The sequence below is a fragment of the Anabas testudineus genome, chromosome 8 (assembly GCF_900324465.2).
Source record: "Anabas testudineus chromosome 8, fAnaTes1.2, whole genome shotgun sequence".
Lineage (NCBI taxonomy): Eukaryota > Metazoa > Chordata > Actinopteri > Anabantiformes > Anabantidae > Anabas > Anabas testudineus.
In genome coordinates, this window is record NC_046617.1 from 1,032,404 (window position 1) to 1,047,195 (window position 14,792).

Below are 14,792 nucleotides of genomic sequence, written 5' to 3' on the forward strand. Positions count from 1 at the left end.
GGAGATGGTCGTCCTCCCACCAACAGGTAGCAGTAGAAATCCTGTTTGAAAGAGTTGAAAAGGAAGAACCCAGGTAATGATACAGGGTTACAGATGACCATCACAAAAACTGGTCGTAATTGAACCTAAACTCGTTCAGTACGACTCTACTGTCAATCATACAATGTAATATAAAAACGGATTTGTGACATGTCCATCTGATACAACATCACTGGTTTCTACCTTTAACGTTAGTTATTTCATTTATGTAGCATATTAAATATACCCTAGCTATATGTTTAGGCCTGTTAGAAGCGAAGATTCAACATTATGTAACGTTAAAGTTGGAGCAAACAGTAAGATTAGCGAAGCGGATGTTACATCGAGAGGACGGGTTTATCCTCACATGTGATTAGTGGGTGTGTGTTGTTTTTTTCTGCTCATTCAGTGCGACGTTTTATTAAAGTTGTAAGATGGCGACGGTGCATCTGAGGATCGGGGACCTAGTGTGGTGAGATAAACATTGTTAGAAGCCTCTGTTTCTGTGAAGTAATATTGTGTTGCACAACGCAAGTGTGGTCGGTGTTAACTAGACGCAAGTTATGTGGTCGTGTACCAGGTTAGTTGATTGCTAACCTAGCCGACTCAGCGAGCAGTCGTCGTTTGCTGCTAGCTAACGGACAAGCTACAAAAAAAGGTCTAACTTTAGTCTAAAACGTGTTTTGGGTTTTTGAAGATGCAGCAGTGGTTTGTATACGTTCAAGTGCTGCGCCATGTGTTTGTAGTTAAAACCTCGTGTACTTAGGAACGTACAATTGTGATCTGTGACGAGCTTTGCTAGCAGTGTAGCTTCAGCCGATCTGAACTGTAGGTGGCCCTGCGTCTGTTCGGCTTCCGTGTTAAGTGTAATACCCCACAACACTTGTTTATCAAGCTACATTGATTTACACGTTTCTCTTAGTCTGAATTTAGATATTCTTAATTCAATCATGTCCCCCTTATTTAGCATATTCGTTTATTAATAGTAACGTCAAATTGGTTAACCTATTTCTACTTCTTGCCTTTACCTATTCACTTTATCTTCACTTCACTAACACCAGTCCTGACGATCACGTTATTATTGGCATTAGAAAACAACACAGCGTTACAGAAACGAGATAAAGTGGGGCTGATTGAAATGTATATCAGCAACATGCTCAGCGAACGATTGTCGAACATTTCTTAAAGAACATAATGAACATTTCGTCAATGTTGCATACGATCTTCTACTTTCTCTCGTCACCTGCTTTTGAATATCTTGATTTAAAGATTCCCAGTCGTCAGAGTTAAAAGCTGACAATTTGTAGTATTTCACAAAAACACTCCAGGTTAGTTATGTAGAAAAAGAAAATGTTTGTACTATTTCAGCGTGCATAATTTCGACTGAGAGAGAAAGAGAACAACTAGAGAACACAGATACACAACACTTGATAATCATTTCATTTAAAATTTTTAAACAAAGTGAAACCTCATTGGGCCTCAATAAAAATAAATAAATAAAATAAAATAAAAACATTGTCAAAGTCAGCATTGTGAATCCTTTGTATTACTGTGTGATTATATTTACTTTAATTTACTTTACCTTTATACAGTTGATCTGTCATATAGTGCATGTGTTTCTTACCCAGTATAGCTGGGTGTGTTTAAATGTTTTTATACAAATGCGGTTTCAGTACTGAAAATATGTTTGTTCCCAGCCCAGCTGGATTAGTTAAGTTGCTAGCTAAGGCTTGGAGAAGTATAACATACAAATACTAAGGGTAAATATAACACTCATTTCAGGGGGAAGCTTGGTCGTTACCCACCATGGCCAGGAAAGGTGAGGCATGTTAATGAAGTCAGTGACTGGGTCACATTTATTTTAGCAATTACACCTTATGTTACGCTAAAACATTTATTCACATTTCAGATAGTAAGCCCTCCCAAGGACCTGAAAAAACCCAGGGGAAAAAAATGCCATTTTGTCAAATTCTTTGGAACTGAAGATCAGTAAGTATGAATTATAAGGTACTTATTGTATTCGTTGCCCTTGTAATGCCTTCTCCGTGTGTGTAAGAACTGAGTTTCTGTGTGCTGGTGCAGTGCCTGGATCAAAGTAGAACAGCTGAAGCCCTACCATGCCCACAAAGAGGAGATGATTAAGATAAATAAAGGAAAGCGCTTTCAGCAGGCAGTGGATGCAGTGGAAGACTTCCTAAAGAAAGCAAAGGGGAAAGAACAGGTGAGGGGATGCACTCTAAAATAATCAAGAAATGATTTATATAATTTAAAGGTTTGTGTTTTCAACATTTTACTGTAAAAGATCTAAATGTATTTCCCCCAAAAACTATAAGTTATTGTTATATAATTTGTAAGAAAATGGGGCTGTATAGCCATGTTAAAAATAGAAGATCCGACAAATTCTGTTGCCCCTGGAACTGCTGTACACAATAGCACATCAGCTTTTCAGGGAAGATGCTTCTTAGCACTGAAAGATAAGGCTGCTGGTGAAAAAGTTGCCTTTATATTTATTTTTAGCCTTGTTTTTTGCTACTAGACACTGAAGCATTTTCTTTTGTTTCTGAATATGTGCTATAGGTATGGTGAGGCACTATTTAACAGTTGTTCCTAAGACGTAGTCTATGCCGTACCCAGATGTGAACCTCCCCAGAAATGTAACTACACATTGCACTGTATCAACTGGTCCACTCGATAGCACTGCAGTGTTTGTACAGGACATGTACAAAAAATTGGACACATTTTGACAGCCCTGGTATGCAATATTGTCAATAAAAGAAAAGTAGCAGATCAGAGTAAGAACTGTGTGTACAGAGCATCCAAAAAGTATTTACAGGACTTTTTCCACATTTTGGGAAATGGCTTGTTCCAAAATGGTTTCAATTTATTATTTTCCTAAAAAATCCTACAAAAAAATACCCCATAATGACAAAGTGAAAGAAGAAGCTGTACATCAGTATTCACAGCTGTTGGTCAATACTTTGTTGAAGCAACTTTAACACCAATTACAGCCACAAGTCTTTTTAAGTATGAAGCTACAAGCTGGGCACACCTGTTTTGGGGCAATTTCTTTCATTCTTTTTTGCAGTACCTCTCAAGCTGCATCAGGTTGGATGGGTAACGTCGGTTCACAGCCATTTTTAGATCTTTCCAGTGATGTTCAATCGTGGATTCAAGTCTGGGCCCTGGCTGTGCCACTCAATGACATTCCCAGAATTTTCGCATGGCCACTCCTTTTGTTATCTTGGCTGTGTGCTTAGGGTTGTTGTCCTCTTGAAAGATGAACCATTGCCCCAGTCTGAGGTCCAGAGCGCTGTGGAACAGGTTTTAATCAAGGATGTCTCTGTTTATTGCTGCATTCATCTTTCCCTTGATCCTGACTAGTCTCCCAGTTCCAGCTGCTGAAAAACATCACTGTAGAATGATGCTAGCACCATGCTTCATGGAAGATATTGGCCAGGTGGTGAGCAGTGCCTGGCTTCCTTTCAGGCGTGACACTTGGCATTCAGGCCAAAGAGTTAAATCTTTGTTTCTCAGGGTCTGAGAGTCTTTCGGATGCCTTTTGGCAAATTCCAGGTTTTTACTGTGGAGTGGTTTTCTACAGGCCTGATTGGTGGACTGATGCAGAGATCGTTCTTCTTCTGGAAGGTTCTCCTTTCTCTACAGAGAAACACTTGAGCTCTTTTAAAGTGAGCATTGGGTTCTTGGTCCTGACTAAGGCCCCTTTCTTTCAGTTGCGCAAATCGGTTGGATGGCCCACTCTAGGAAGAGTCCTCGTGGTTCCAAGCTAGTGAAACAACCACAGTAGCTGGTCTCACAATAAAACGTCAGCAAAATTTGACCCCTGTTAGGTCTTTCACATGGGTGGTGGGGTGAACCTGCCTCACCTCTGACACTACCTTTCAAGACTACATGGATCCCCATGCCAGCTTAGTACATTTTACACAGCACAGCAGGTGTATTGGGGAGGTGAAGCTGCTTTGTAAAGGGATTTAGTCTCACTTGTACATGAAACCATACACCCCATGTTGTAAGGAAAGTTTGCACGTGGCCTTCATGCATTCCACATTGGGGATACCTGTTTCCTGTTTTATTTAGCATTTGCTACCTGTTTAAAAGGTTGCCTACTAGAATGGCAGCATCAAATGATTTGTGCTTTTGACAGAATGCAGATGGCAAAGGAGATTCAAAAGGAAAGAAAACACCCAATAAGCCACTAAAGATATTGGAGGAGGATGATGAGGATCTCAGCGCCCTAAAAGACCCCTCGGAGAAGGTCAGTAGCACATTGAAAGACTTTGTCTTGTGAAATATTAGTTTAATGGATTTTTAAGAAAGGCAAAATTAATAGATGAGGAGACGAGAGAAAATGTTGTCGATTTCCTCATTTGGTACAAGTTATGACATCCAGATTCTGTATCCAAACATTTCACTGAAATGAAACAAGTTTTGGAGATTTGGTATTGTCTGCCCATCTCTAGATATAAAGAAGTGAATACTGGGATCTACATTATACACACTGGTAAATTTTAAACTACATCTACTTGCAGGAACATTCATAAAACTTAACTAAGTAACTGCCCAGATGATGATGATGTCTAAATATGTGACACTTAACATCCAAAACAAACATCCCATATTAACTTAAAAAACTACTCACTACTTTGCATTCCTGAACTTGGCCCTACCACAGTCACCATAAAAACTGAAACGCAGTCCCCATTTTTAGAAAAACTGAATTTTTCTAAAATCTTCATCTGACAGAGCTACAACAAAAATATTTTTTCACTGACCAGTGTTTCGTGTGGTTTAGAGTTTGATTCCTGCAACACACTCAAAAGTAAGATCACTCAAGATGATTTTTAGCATATTAATTGGTAACAGGTAAGGGATTGTGATAAAAGGGGTGTCCACCACCAAAAGGTTTAAGCCAGCACTGCATGAGAAATCATCATTGTACTGTGATGAATACAACCACATAGGTTTAGGAGGTTTTTGGAAAACCATTGTAACTCAATACATTTCACCGTGTGTCCAGTACTGCAACCTGAAACTCTGTTATGCAAGGAGCCAGCAAAATGTCAATTGTGTGCCATAGACCATAGAGTTCTGAGCCCAAGCTTATGTGAGATGGACTAAAAGGTTTTGAAAAAGTGTACTTCACTCAGGTAACGCATCATATCTAGAAAACAAGTTTATCACAGCATTTCCTTCTTCATAAGTTAGTTATTTAAAAGTAGTACGTTTTGGAGCATGGTTATTGTAATGTAATTTCAACAACTGCCTCACATGCTGGGCTGAGTGTAGCTTGCAGAGTAGTAGCATCCTCTCCATATATCACAGTGAAACAACCCAACTACAGCAGACATCTATAAATGAAACATTAAATTTAGATGGTGAATGTCTGTCTCTCTCCCCTTTAAGGACTTAACTGACTCTGACCCGGAACCATCCACTATTGAGAGGCTGGGGACTGGACCCGGCTCAGGATTCAAATGGGAAAGCAACGTAGGTGAAACCGCATATCTATTAAGCCTGCCTTGCCTTGCTGTTTTTCTGCCTCATCTTAGGCTCTGTCTTTAATCACCAACATTTGCAGGTTTTTCTCTTCTGACCTGTTTGGTACTCTACGGTTGACATGCTATCCAACTCTTTGTGTAGAATGAAACACAGGCTGTGGTTCATGCTTTCTATGAATGTGTGGTTATTTGATACATAATGAAACACTTTTCTTTATCGAAGGTAATTCAGCATATTGGAAGAAAAACTTTGTTGGTTTGGAAAACACAATCTTGTTAATTGAGCTGTGAACACATCAATGTATGTGGTAGTCATACAAACATGATCAGTTTCCACAAACATAGGCAGAAATGAACTGATCATGTAGAGTGCACAGTGCTACTTTCAGTAGTCGAGGTTGGGCACTGTTGCAGAAACTGTTTTACTCACTCCAAAAGAAAACCCACTTTTCACTGCAAATATCTTATACAATTACCTAACTAAACTGTAAATTCATGGCAGTCTCTAAAGGAATCCTGATGGAAAGCCCTGATGTGTCAGCATTGTTACCGCATAGGTTTTTGCACACAGAACCTTTCTGTCAGGTCAGTTTTTGTTGATACGGAAAGAGAACACTGTCCCACTCAACTGTTCTTATGTTGTAGTCTGTGAAGGACGACCCACATTTCCATCACTTCCTACTGAACCAATCTGAAAAGGTAAGAAGAAGCATCAACATTCTGACATCTGCATCTTTAGGATTTTTTTTAATTTTCAGGTTCATTGAGAGGAATGCATTTAAAGTCCCTTAGCTCTTTACATCTATATTAAATTTCCTAATTTCGTAAATGCATCTTTTTCTCTTCTTTCTGTTTGAATTGTCTTTCCAGATGAAAAACCTGAGTTTTTTCAAAACATCCTCTAGAGCAGAGGTGTCAAACTCAGGCGGTGTAAATATATTTTTGAATATTTATTGAGTTTGGCCTGCGACTTTGTCCCAGTTTGTAAATTTGGCCCACTGCGAATTTCAGTTTGCAATCCCTGCTCTAGAGTATGTAGCTCTTAGAACACTGGCTTGGCATTGTAGTATGTACTACACACCCCTGTGACAATGCCAGCTTTCTGTGAGGTAAAAAAAAAAGACCAAGATAAATCATTTCAGAGCTTTTTCCACCTTTAATAACATATAATGTATAACTCAACTGAAAAACAAACTGAAATCTTTCTTTTGGGGGGTGGTAAAAATAAAAACTAAAATAGTGTGGTTGCATAAGTGTGCATACCCTTGGACTAATACTGTGTTGAGCCACCTTCTAATTTTGTTACATCACTCAGTCAATAAGCATGGCACATCCTGACTTGGTAAAATTTGTCCACTCTTTTTTGCAATAACACTTCAAATCTGTCAGGTTCCCTTTGCGTGCTCCCTTCAGATCACCCCACAAATTTTCAATCGTATTAAGGTCTGGGTTTTAGCCAGTCTTTGATGTTTTTCTTTTCTGCCAGCTTGACCAGCTTTGTCAAAACAAAGCTGGTCAATATATCATTGTCTAGTTTTGAGCCGGGGCTGAGACATGTTAGATTGCCCTTAAATGCCCTTAAACTTATGTTTTGTAAAAGACCACAAAAAAGTTGCGTAGGTTTTGCAATTGTTTGACTTCAGATAGATTGGATCGAAATCAAGTGAACTTGAGCTTGGTATTATAGTGTGATTGGTCTGTAGAGTATATTGATCCCCTCTAATTTGGTTGGTCCTTTTCCTCCCGTAGCCGGCCTCATCAATGGAACCCATTAGCAAACGCCTGAAGATCATTGAAGAGGTAAAGTAATTAACAGTATTGAGTACAAGTAACTAGTCAGTGTGTTTGTAGATTTATTCCAGTGTTAAGTATATTTTTACTTAATTACTTTACTTTTTTAGTTAATTTGCTTTACATTACATTACATACAGTGTGGTAACATTTCAGAACGATGTTTTTGTGAAGGTAGTATATATATTTCCATATGTAATGGCTGAACACAGCTATGAATGACTTTAATAGTAATTGCATGCTTTGTTTTCTTGAGTATGATGTTGACAGTGTTGCTTTTAATTGTTTTAGGAGACAGGGTCAACATCTATACAAGCAGCAGACAGCACAGCCATCAATGGCAGCATCACACCCACAGATAAAAGGTATTAACAGATTCTCACTAAAGTATTAATGAACTCTATTAGAAAGATTGATTAAACGTAATAAACTTAACTAACAGATCATTGGCTAGGGATTATTGATTTGTGGTCATTTAGGATCATTTTTAAGGGGTCCGTAGGATTTTTACTTGTGTAGTAATGTCAGTTTTTACAAATGTACTAATGTTAGTTTTTATTTTAATACTTCTTTGCTTATATTTCAATTTGTTTTCCTTCTGACTTTGCCCATCAGAATAGGGTTCCTGGGTCTGGGGCTGATGGGTAGTGGCATAGTTTCCAACCTGCTAAAAATGGGCCATGTTGTCACAGTGTGGAATCGCACAGCAGAAAAGGTACATAATATACTGTGAATGTCACACGATGCACAAGGAGAGTAGCACAATGTGTTACCTAGAATATTGTTATGCACATGTAATTGTACGTGTTTTTAATTGGAGTGCTTATCCAAATACTTACATTTTTTGTTTGGTTTTTTTTTTTTTACAAAAAAACAATTTCTGGTGTTGAGAACTAATGACCAAAGGTTGGGTGTTGATCTATCCATGAAATAACACAGAGATAATTTTTTGTTATTTTTGTTTATAGCATGGTAGGATTGATTCATGAGGTTTTAATTTATACTGAATGTAGTGTGTTGGATCTCTGTTTTTACAGTTTTCTGCACTAGTAAATGAAATCATTCTGTAGCCATGTGTTGCTTGACAAATATGCTGACGGGTCACCTGACCTGACTGCAACTGTGAATTTTCTTCCCCCTGATAAATGCATCTTCTGAGATGCAAGGCAATGAAAGACTTTTCTTTTTGTCTACTACTAATTAATCCTCCCTGCTGTATTCCAGTGTGATCTGTTTATCCAGGAGGGTGCCAGGTTGGGCCGAACCCCTGCAGAGGTGGCTTCCATGTGTGACATTACTTTCTCCTGTGTCTCTGACCCAAAGGCTGCCAGGGATGTGAGTACCATATCAAGTGCAGTAAATGGCTTCCTGTTATTGTCTGATTCACTGACTTTGTGTTTTGTTTTGTTTTATTCTATTTATTTTGTTTTCTCTTCAGTTGGTGTTGGGACCGAGTGGAGTGCTGCAGGGAATCAGACCAGGCAAATGCTACATAGAGATGTCCACTGTAGACCCCGAGACCATCACTGAACTCTCACAGGTTAGACATTTGCAATAATCTAGGAAATTACAGCTGCATGGATTATTATGTTTCAACTGGCAACAAGTCATTTAACTCTAACTGATACAGTTAGTAGCTTCTCATGTCTTCAACAACCATGTCAAGAGAGACATACTGTTGTTGTGGAAAAATGTTAATCTGTTTCAAAAGGGTCAAATTATTGGCATACAAGGAGATTGCTGAAACTACTAAAATTGAATTATCTAACGAGTTATTAAAAACTGGAAGAAAGGTGGGAAGCCATCTTCGAGGAAGGAAAAAATCTTGAATGAACATTTGTTGAAATCAAATCGTAGAAAAACAACTGTAGAACTCATGGTTATGTTAAATAGTTAAAGTAAGAGCATTATAGATTTCATCACGCTGCTGCTCCTTCTACGGCAGGCGTATTGCTTCACTTCCTGTAATCGATGCCCACTTGTTCTTGTGTTGATTAAGTACGAATTAACTTTAGCCTTTTAACTCGATTTTACAATAAATACTTAGTTTTATTATACAGCAACTGAAGTTAAGAGTCGTAAGATATGCTTGTGTTACTTAAACACCTGTTTAAAATTTGGTTTAATTCACAATGATATTGTTCTCTGCTAGCTTATCCCTTAACTAGCATTTCAGTTAGCCATGGCTTTCTGCTTTTCCTCCTCTGACCTGCTCAGTGTGTCTTTAGTTTAGTTTCTCCTCTGCCTCCTTTAGTTATAAGGGTACCAGTAATAAATACAATTTATTTGCAGCATTGGAGGCAAAGCTGATCGACTTGGAAACTTTGCTCTGCACCATGGAAAACAAGCCAGCCACCTAGCCTAGCTCCCTTAGCTGTCCTCCGGCAGTTCCCTGAATTCTCAGGATTTCTATCTGATTTGGTTCTTAGTGCAGGAAAAAGTCATTATAGTGGTTGACTTTAATATCCATGTAGATGATAACTGCCTCAACACTTCATTCGAGTCACTATTAGACTCAATTGGTTTTACCCAAAATGTAAATAAACCCACTCACTATTTTAATCACACCTTTGATCTTGTGTTGACGTACAGTGTTGGAATTGATTCACTTAATAGTTTTTCCCCAAAACCCTCTTTTATCTGACCACTTTTTAATGACATTTGAATTTACTGTACTGAACTTTACCTAACATTTCACTACAGTAGATGTTGATCTGAACACGCAGTTGACAAATTTAAGGAACTGATTCCACCTTTTATTTCAGAGCCATGTACCAACACAGAGAAGGGGGGGCAGTCAACTTACCTTTACTCCAGTACAAACTGATTATCTTGTTGATAATACCGCACTCAATACTGTGCCCCTCTAAAAAGAAGTTGGTGAATCAGAGGAAGCTAGCTTCATGGTACAGTTCACAAAACCGAAGCTTAAAGCAGAGATCATGTAAGCTGGAAAGGAGGAAAGGACCTTTTTAGATTAATCTTGCCTAGCCTGAAAAGATAGTTTAATAATATTTTTAAAAAGCACTCATTATTCCTTATTAATAGAGGCAAATAAGAACAACCCCATGTTTCTTTCTTTTCAGCACTGTAGCCAGGCTCTGTTGAGCCTAGTATCGCCTTAACTCTCAGTAGTAATGACTTGTGAATTTCTTCACTAATAAAATCATAACTATTAGAGAAAAAAATATGAATGAGATCCTCCATTAAACTGGCATGGATGATCTGCTTCTTCCCCATAGATCATGCTGAGTTAATTTCAATAGTTAATTCATCTACACCATCAACAAGTTTTCTGGACCCTATCCAAACTAGACTGCTCAAAGATGTTTTACCTTTTATTAGCACGTCCATATTAGATCAGATCAATCTATCTTTATTAGCAGGCTATGTACCATGGGTTTTTTGATTGCTGTAATCAAACCTCTACTCAAAAGCCTACTCTTGCCTCAGGGGTTATAGCCAGTTATAGAACAATATTGATTCTGCCCTTTATTAAGTATTGCTGTATTAAATACTTTTTCAATGTTTGAATGTCAGGTGATAACATCACGGGGTGGCCGCTTCCTGGAGGCTCCTGTGGCAGGAAGTCAACAGCTTTCCAATGATGGAATGCTAGTCATTCTGGCAGCTGGTGACAAAACAGTCTATGAGGACTGCAGCAGCTGTTTCCAGGCCATGGGCAAAACCTCTTTCTTCCTGGGTATGTAGGGCATAATGATGTTCATAACGTGTACATCATTTGTTCAGTGTTTCAACTGTACAGTGTACAATTGAAAAGAGGTTCATTTTTTAATACATCAAGACGAGTTTTAATAAAACTATAATGATGAGAATGAACACGTTTATCGGGTTAGTTCAGTTTCTTCTGTTTTTGTGGAAGGATACCAACAGATTCATCTACGCCTGTACCTGTTATTGATGCACAGAATCCTCTCCCCTGTTTTTTTATTCTTTAATTTGCATCTGTTTCTTCTGTTTTAGGCTTGGCACTGAAGTATTTTAAGCATATTTCTTCTTTAATATATGTATAAAAATGTGTTTATGTCTTAAGGTGAAGCAGGGAATGCAGCAAAGATGATGCTGATCCTCAACATGGTGCAGGGTAGTTTTATGGCCACTATTGCAGAGGGACTGACTCTTGCCCAGGCCACTGGCCAGTCACAGCAGACTTTTCTGGACATCCTGTGCCAAGGCCAGATGGCAAGCACCTTTGTAGACCAGAAATGCCAAAGTAAGTCAGCACAAGATATGTTTTGTCTGTTCATTGACTTAGTGGTTGATTGTTTGTACTTGCTGTACCTTAAATGGTAAAGTTTTGAATTTGTGACCACATAAAAACTGGCTATGTGAACTTTAAACGTTTGTTTAAATGTTAGGCTTACAAAAACATTTTTCCTGAACTCTATTATAGATATTTTACAGGGCAACTTCAAGCCAGACTACTATCTGAAACATATTCAGAAGGATCTGAGGTTAGCCATTTCCATGGGTGACATGGCCAACCATCCAACCCCAATGGCTGCAGCTGCCAATGAGGTATGATGATGTGCTTTTTTACATTTTCTAAGGTATTTTTCAAAATTTGAAACTTTGTTTCTTTTTTTCTTTTTACTGTAAAGCCCAAAAAATGCATGTGTAACTATTGGTTAATGTCAGCCACTCATATCAGCTGTCACCAAGTTTTTTCAGTTACAACTCAAACCAATGCTATAGCCTGTAGCTCACCCAACAACTCAAAACTTAGATCACATAAGAGCTCAACCACAATCAATATATGAATAAAATCTGAATAAGCAAAAATAACCTTTTTTGTTGTTTGTTTTTTCTATTCCTGTGCAGGTTTACAAGAGGGCTAAGGCATTGGACCAATCAGACAATGATATTTCTGCAGTCTACAGAGCTTACATTCACTAGAGCGAGGTGTGACCTGTCCTGTGGACTGCGCAGTCTTTAATCCCTTATTATTTTTCCTTGTCATCTAATAATTTTTTTTTTTTTTTTTAATTTAAATTATAGTGGTTTTATTTCATTTTGCCGTAGCTCCTAGCTGCCCACAAGTCATGGGACATAATTCCTATTTTAGAGACAACCTTGGGCATTGCACTGTACTAGGAAAAGGCACACTGTAGGAATACTCCAGACAAGGTTGCACTGCACCGCACTGCTGTACTGCTGCAGTTTACTGCAGGTGCAGTTTGTGTGGTTTGTGACAACTCACACAGTGTAAGTAATGCAAGTGGTTTAGCAAGGATTTGGGGTCCAGTGCCGCTGTGAATGGCAGGGTGTGTGACTACTGTCAGGTTTTGTGGATGCAGAGATCCTAAAGAAGTTTTATTTTGTTGTTGTTTTGTGCAGATTGACTTTATTGTTCCTGAAGGGCAATCAATGATGAGTTTAGTTAACTGTAATCTTTGCATTTTTTGTAAATGTCCAGAATTCTGTGAGAGAAAACACCAAGAACTTGCAACTCCATTGCCTTAATATTGTAATCTTGAGTCTTTCAATAGAGATATATTTATTTGTTTCTTTTTAAGTCTTTGTGCAGTTTAGTCTTGGCTTCTGTATTTGACAAGATGATTAATGCTTTTATGTTTGATTATTGTCTTTCTTGAACAGGATGAAAATAGACAACAGATGTGGAGGCCTTAAAATGTATGCCTTGATGTCATATCAAGACTTGAGATTTCCACATTTGAACCCCTAATTTTTTTGTTTGGAAGAGTTCTTATTTCTCCTGTTTTTCCTTGTTAATATATTGCTCTATGACATTAAGCCACTTTCTCAGTTGCATTTTCCCCAGGTTGTTATCAAACATTCTGAATCTGCTTTAAAGGCTAATTTTAGACCCTCATGGGACACAACTGCTAAAGCTACACAGCTATTATGAAAAAGTTTTATATAGGTTAGTGGTGGAATGGTTTTATTAGTTTTAAAGATTGACATACAACAGCAGGTCAATAAAGACAACATCCTCAACTGCACAGTCAAGAGCTGATTTTAGTTAGCACTGTTATTGAGTTGTTACGTGTCACTGTTTGATATCAAATCAGTACATTAGACACAGCCCTCACTTCAGCTAAACTTCTGTTTTCCCCCTGAAGCAGATGTTAACATGGATGGCTATATTATACAGTGGCAAGAAAAACTTTGTGAACCTTTTGGAATTTCATGGTTTTCTGCATGAATTTGTCATAAAATGTGCTCTGATCTTCATCTAACTCACAACAATACAAAAACACAGTCTGCTGAAAATAATAGTACACAAACATTTAATGTTTTCATGTTTGTATTGAACATAACATGTAAACATTAACAGTGCAGGGTGGAAAAAGTATGTGAACCTTTGGACTTAATAACTGGTTGATCCTTCTTTGGCAGCAACAACCTCAACCAAACGTTTCCTGTAGGTGCAGATCAGACCTGCACAATGATCTGGAGTAATTTTGGACCACTTCTCTTCACCAAACTTTTTCAGTGTAGCAATATTCTTGGCATGTCTGGTGTGAATGGTTCTCTTAAGGTCATGCCACAGCATTTCAATCAGGTTGAGGTCAGGACACTGACTGGGCCACTCCAGAAGGTGTATTTTGTTCTGTTGAAGCTAATCTTTTGTTGAATTACTTGTATGCTTTGGATCATTGTTCTGTTACATCACCCATCCTCTGTGGAGCTTCAGTTGGCGGACAGATGGTCTTACGTTTTCCTGCAAAATGAACATCAAGGCTTTTGGAGATACTGTTGTAACCCTTTCCAGCATAATGCAAGTGAACAATTCTTGATCGTAGGTCTTCTGAGAGCTCTTTTCTGCGAGACAGTGCTTCATGAAACCAGTAAACCCAAGACTGGTGTGTGCTTTTAAAGGGCAGGACAGCTTTCAGCAACACATCCAATATCATCACACTGATTGGACTCAAAGTTGGCTCACTCCTGGCTCCAATTGGCGCTTAGAGAAGTCATTAGGCTAGAGGTTCACATACTTTTTCCACCCTGCACTGTGAATGTTTACATGTTATGTTCAATAAAAACATGAAAACATATGTTTGTGTAGTATTATTTTCAGCAGACTGCGTCTTTGCATTGTTGTGAGTTAGATGAAGATCAGAGCACATTTTATGACAAATTCATGCAGAAAACCATGAAATTCCAGAAGGTTCACAAAGTTTTTCTTGCCACTGTATATTTCTCACATTGTCTTCAGAGTTTTGGGATAAAATAAGAGGGACAGCAGTTTGTCACAGCACAGACAATGTTCTATACATAGTAGATGTCCTCCACCACCATTACCTATGTGTAAAAAAAAAAAAAATATATCACAAATGCAATAACTTAATGTCAGTAAGCATGGTCAAACATGTATGCAGCAGATTTTACCTTTATATCTTTAAGCTTGATAGAAACAGTGATTTGATTTATATGGTGATGTAGACTGGAGATCATAAATGTTGCCTAAATTGCTCAACATTT

General features: G+C 38.1%; 1 protein-coding gene across 1 annotated transcript; it reads left to right on the forward strand.

The window, feature by feature from the left end:
- The first annotated feature begins 379 nt into the window (after positions 1–379).
- Positions 380–13,304, forward strand: glyr1 (glyoxylate reductase 1 homolog (Arabidopsis)). Its single transcript, XM_026359728.1, has 16 exons — positions 380–490; positions 1,801–1,837; positions 1,928–2,007; positions 2,101–2,239; positions 4,181–4,291; positions 5,440–5,523; positions 6,180–6,233; positions 7,284–7,334; positions 7,617–7,690; positions 7,941–8,040; positions 8,550–8,660; positions 8,764–8,865; positions 10,866–11,028; positions 11,380–11,559; positions 11,740–11,864; positions 12,168–13,304. Exons 1-16 carry the CDS (start codon positions 453–455, stop codon positions 12,240–12,242), a joined length of 1,524 nt encoding a protein of 507 aa, XP_026215513.1. The 5' UTR covers positions 380–452; the 3' UTR covers positions 12,243–13,304.
- The last annotated feature ends 1,488 nt before the right edge of the window (positions 13,305–14,792 follow it).

What these genes read in the sequence shown, in the direction of transcription:
- glyr1 (XM_026359728.1), top strand. Translation starts at nt 453, where the DNA reads ATGGCGACGGTGCATCTGAGGATCGGGGACCTAGTGTG. An exon ending in GCCTGAAGATCATTGAAGAG is followed by an intron (nt 7,335 to 7,616) that starts GTAAAGTAATTA and finishes TAATTGTTTTAG; the next exon opens with GAGACAGGGTCAACATCTAT. An exon ending in TGGCTGCAGCTGCCAATGAG is followed by an intron (nt 11,865 to 12,167) that starts GTATGATGATGT and finishes ATTCCTGTGCAG; the next exon opens with GTTTACAAGAGGGCTAAGGC.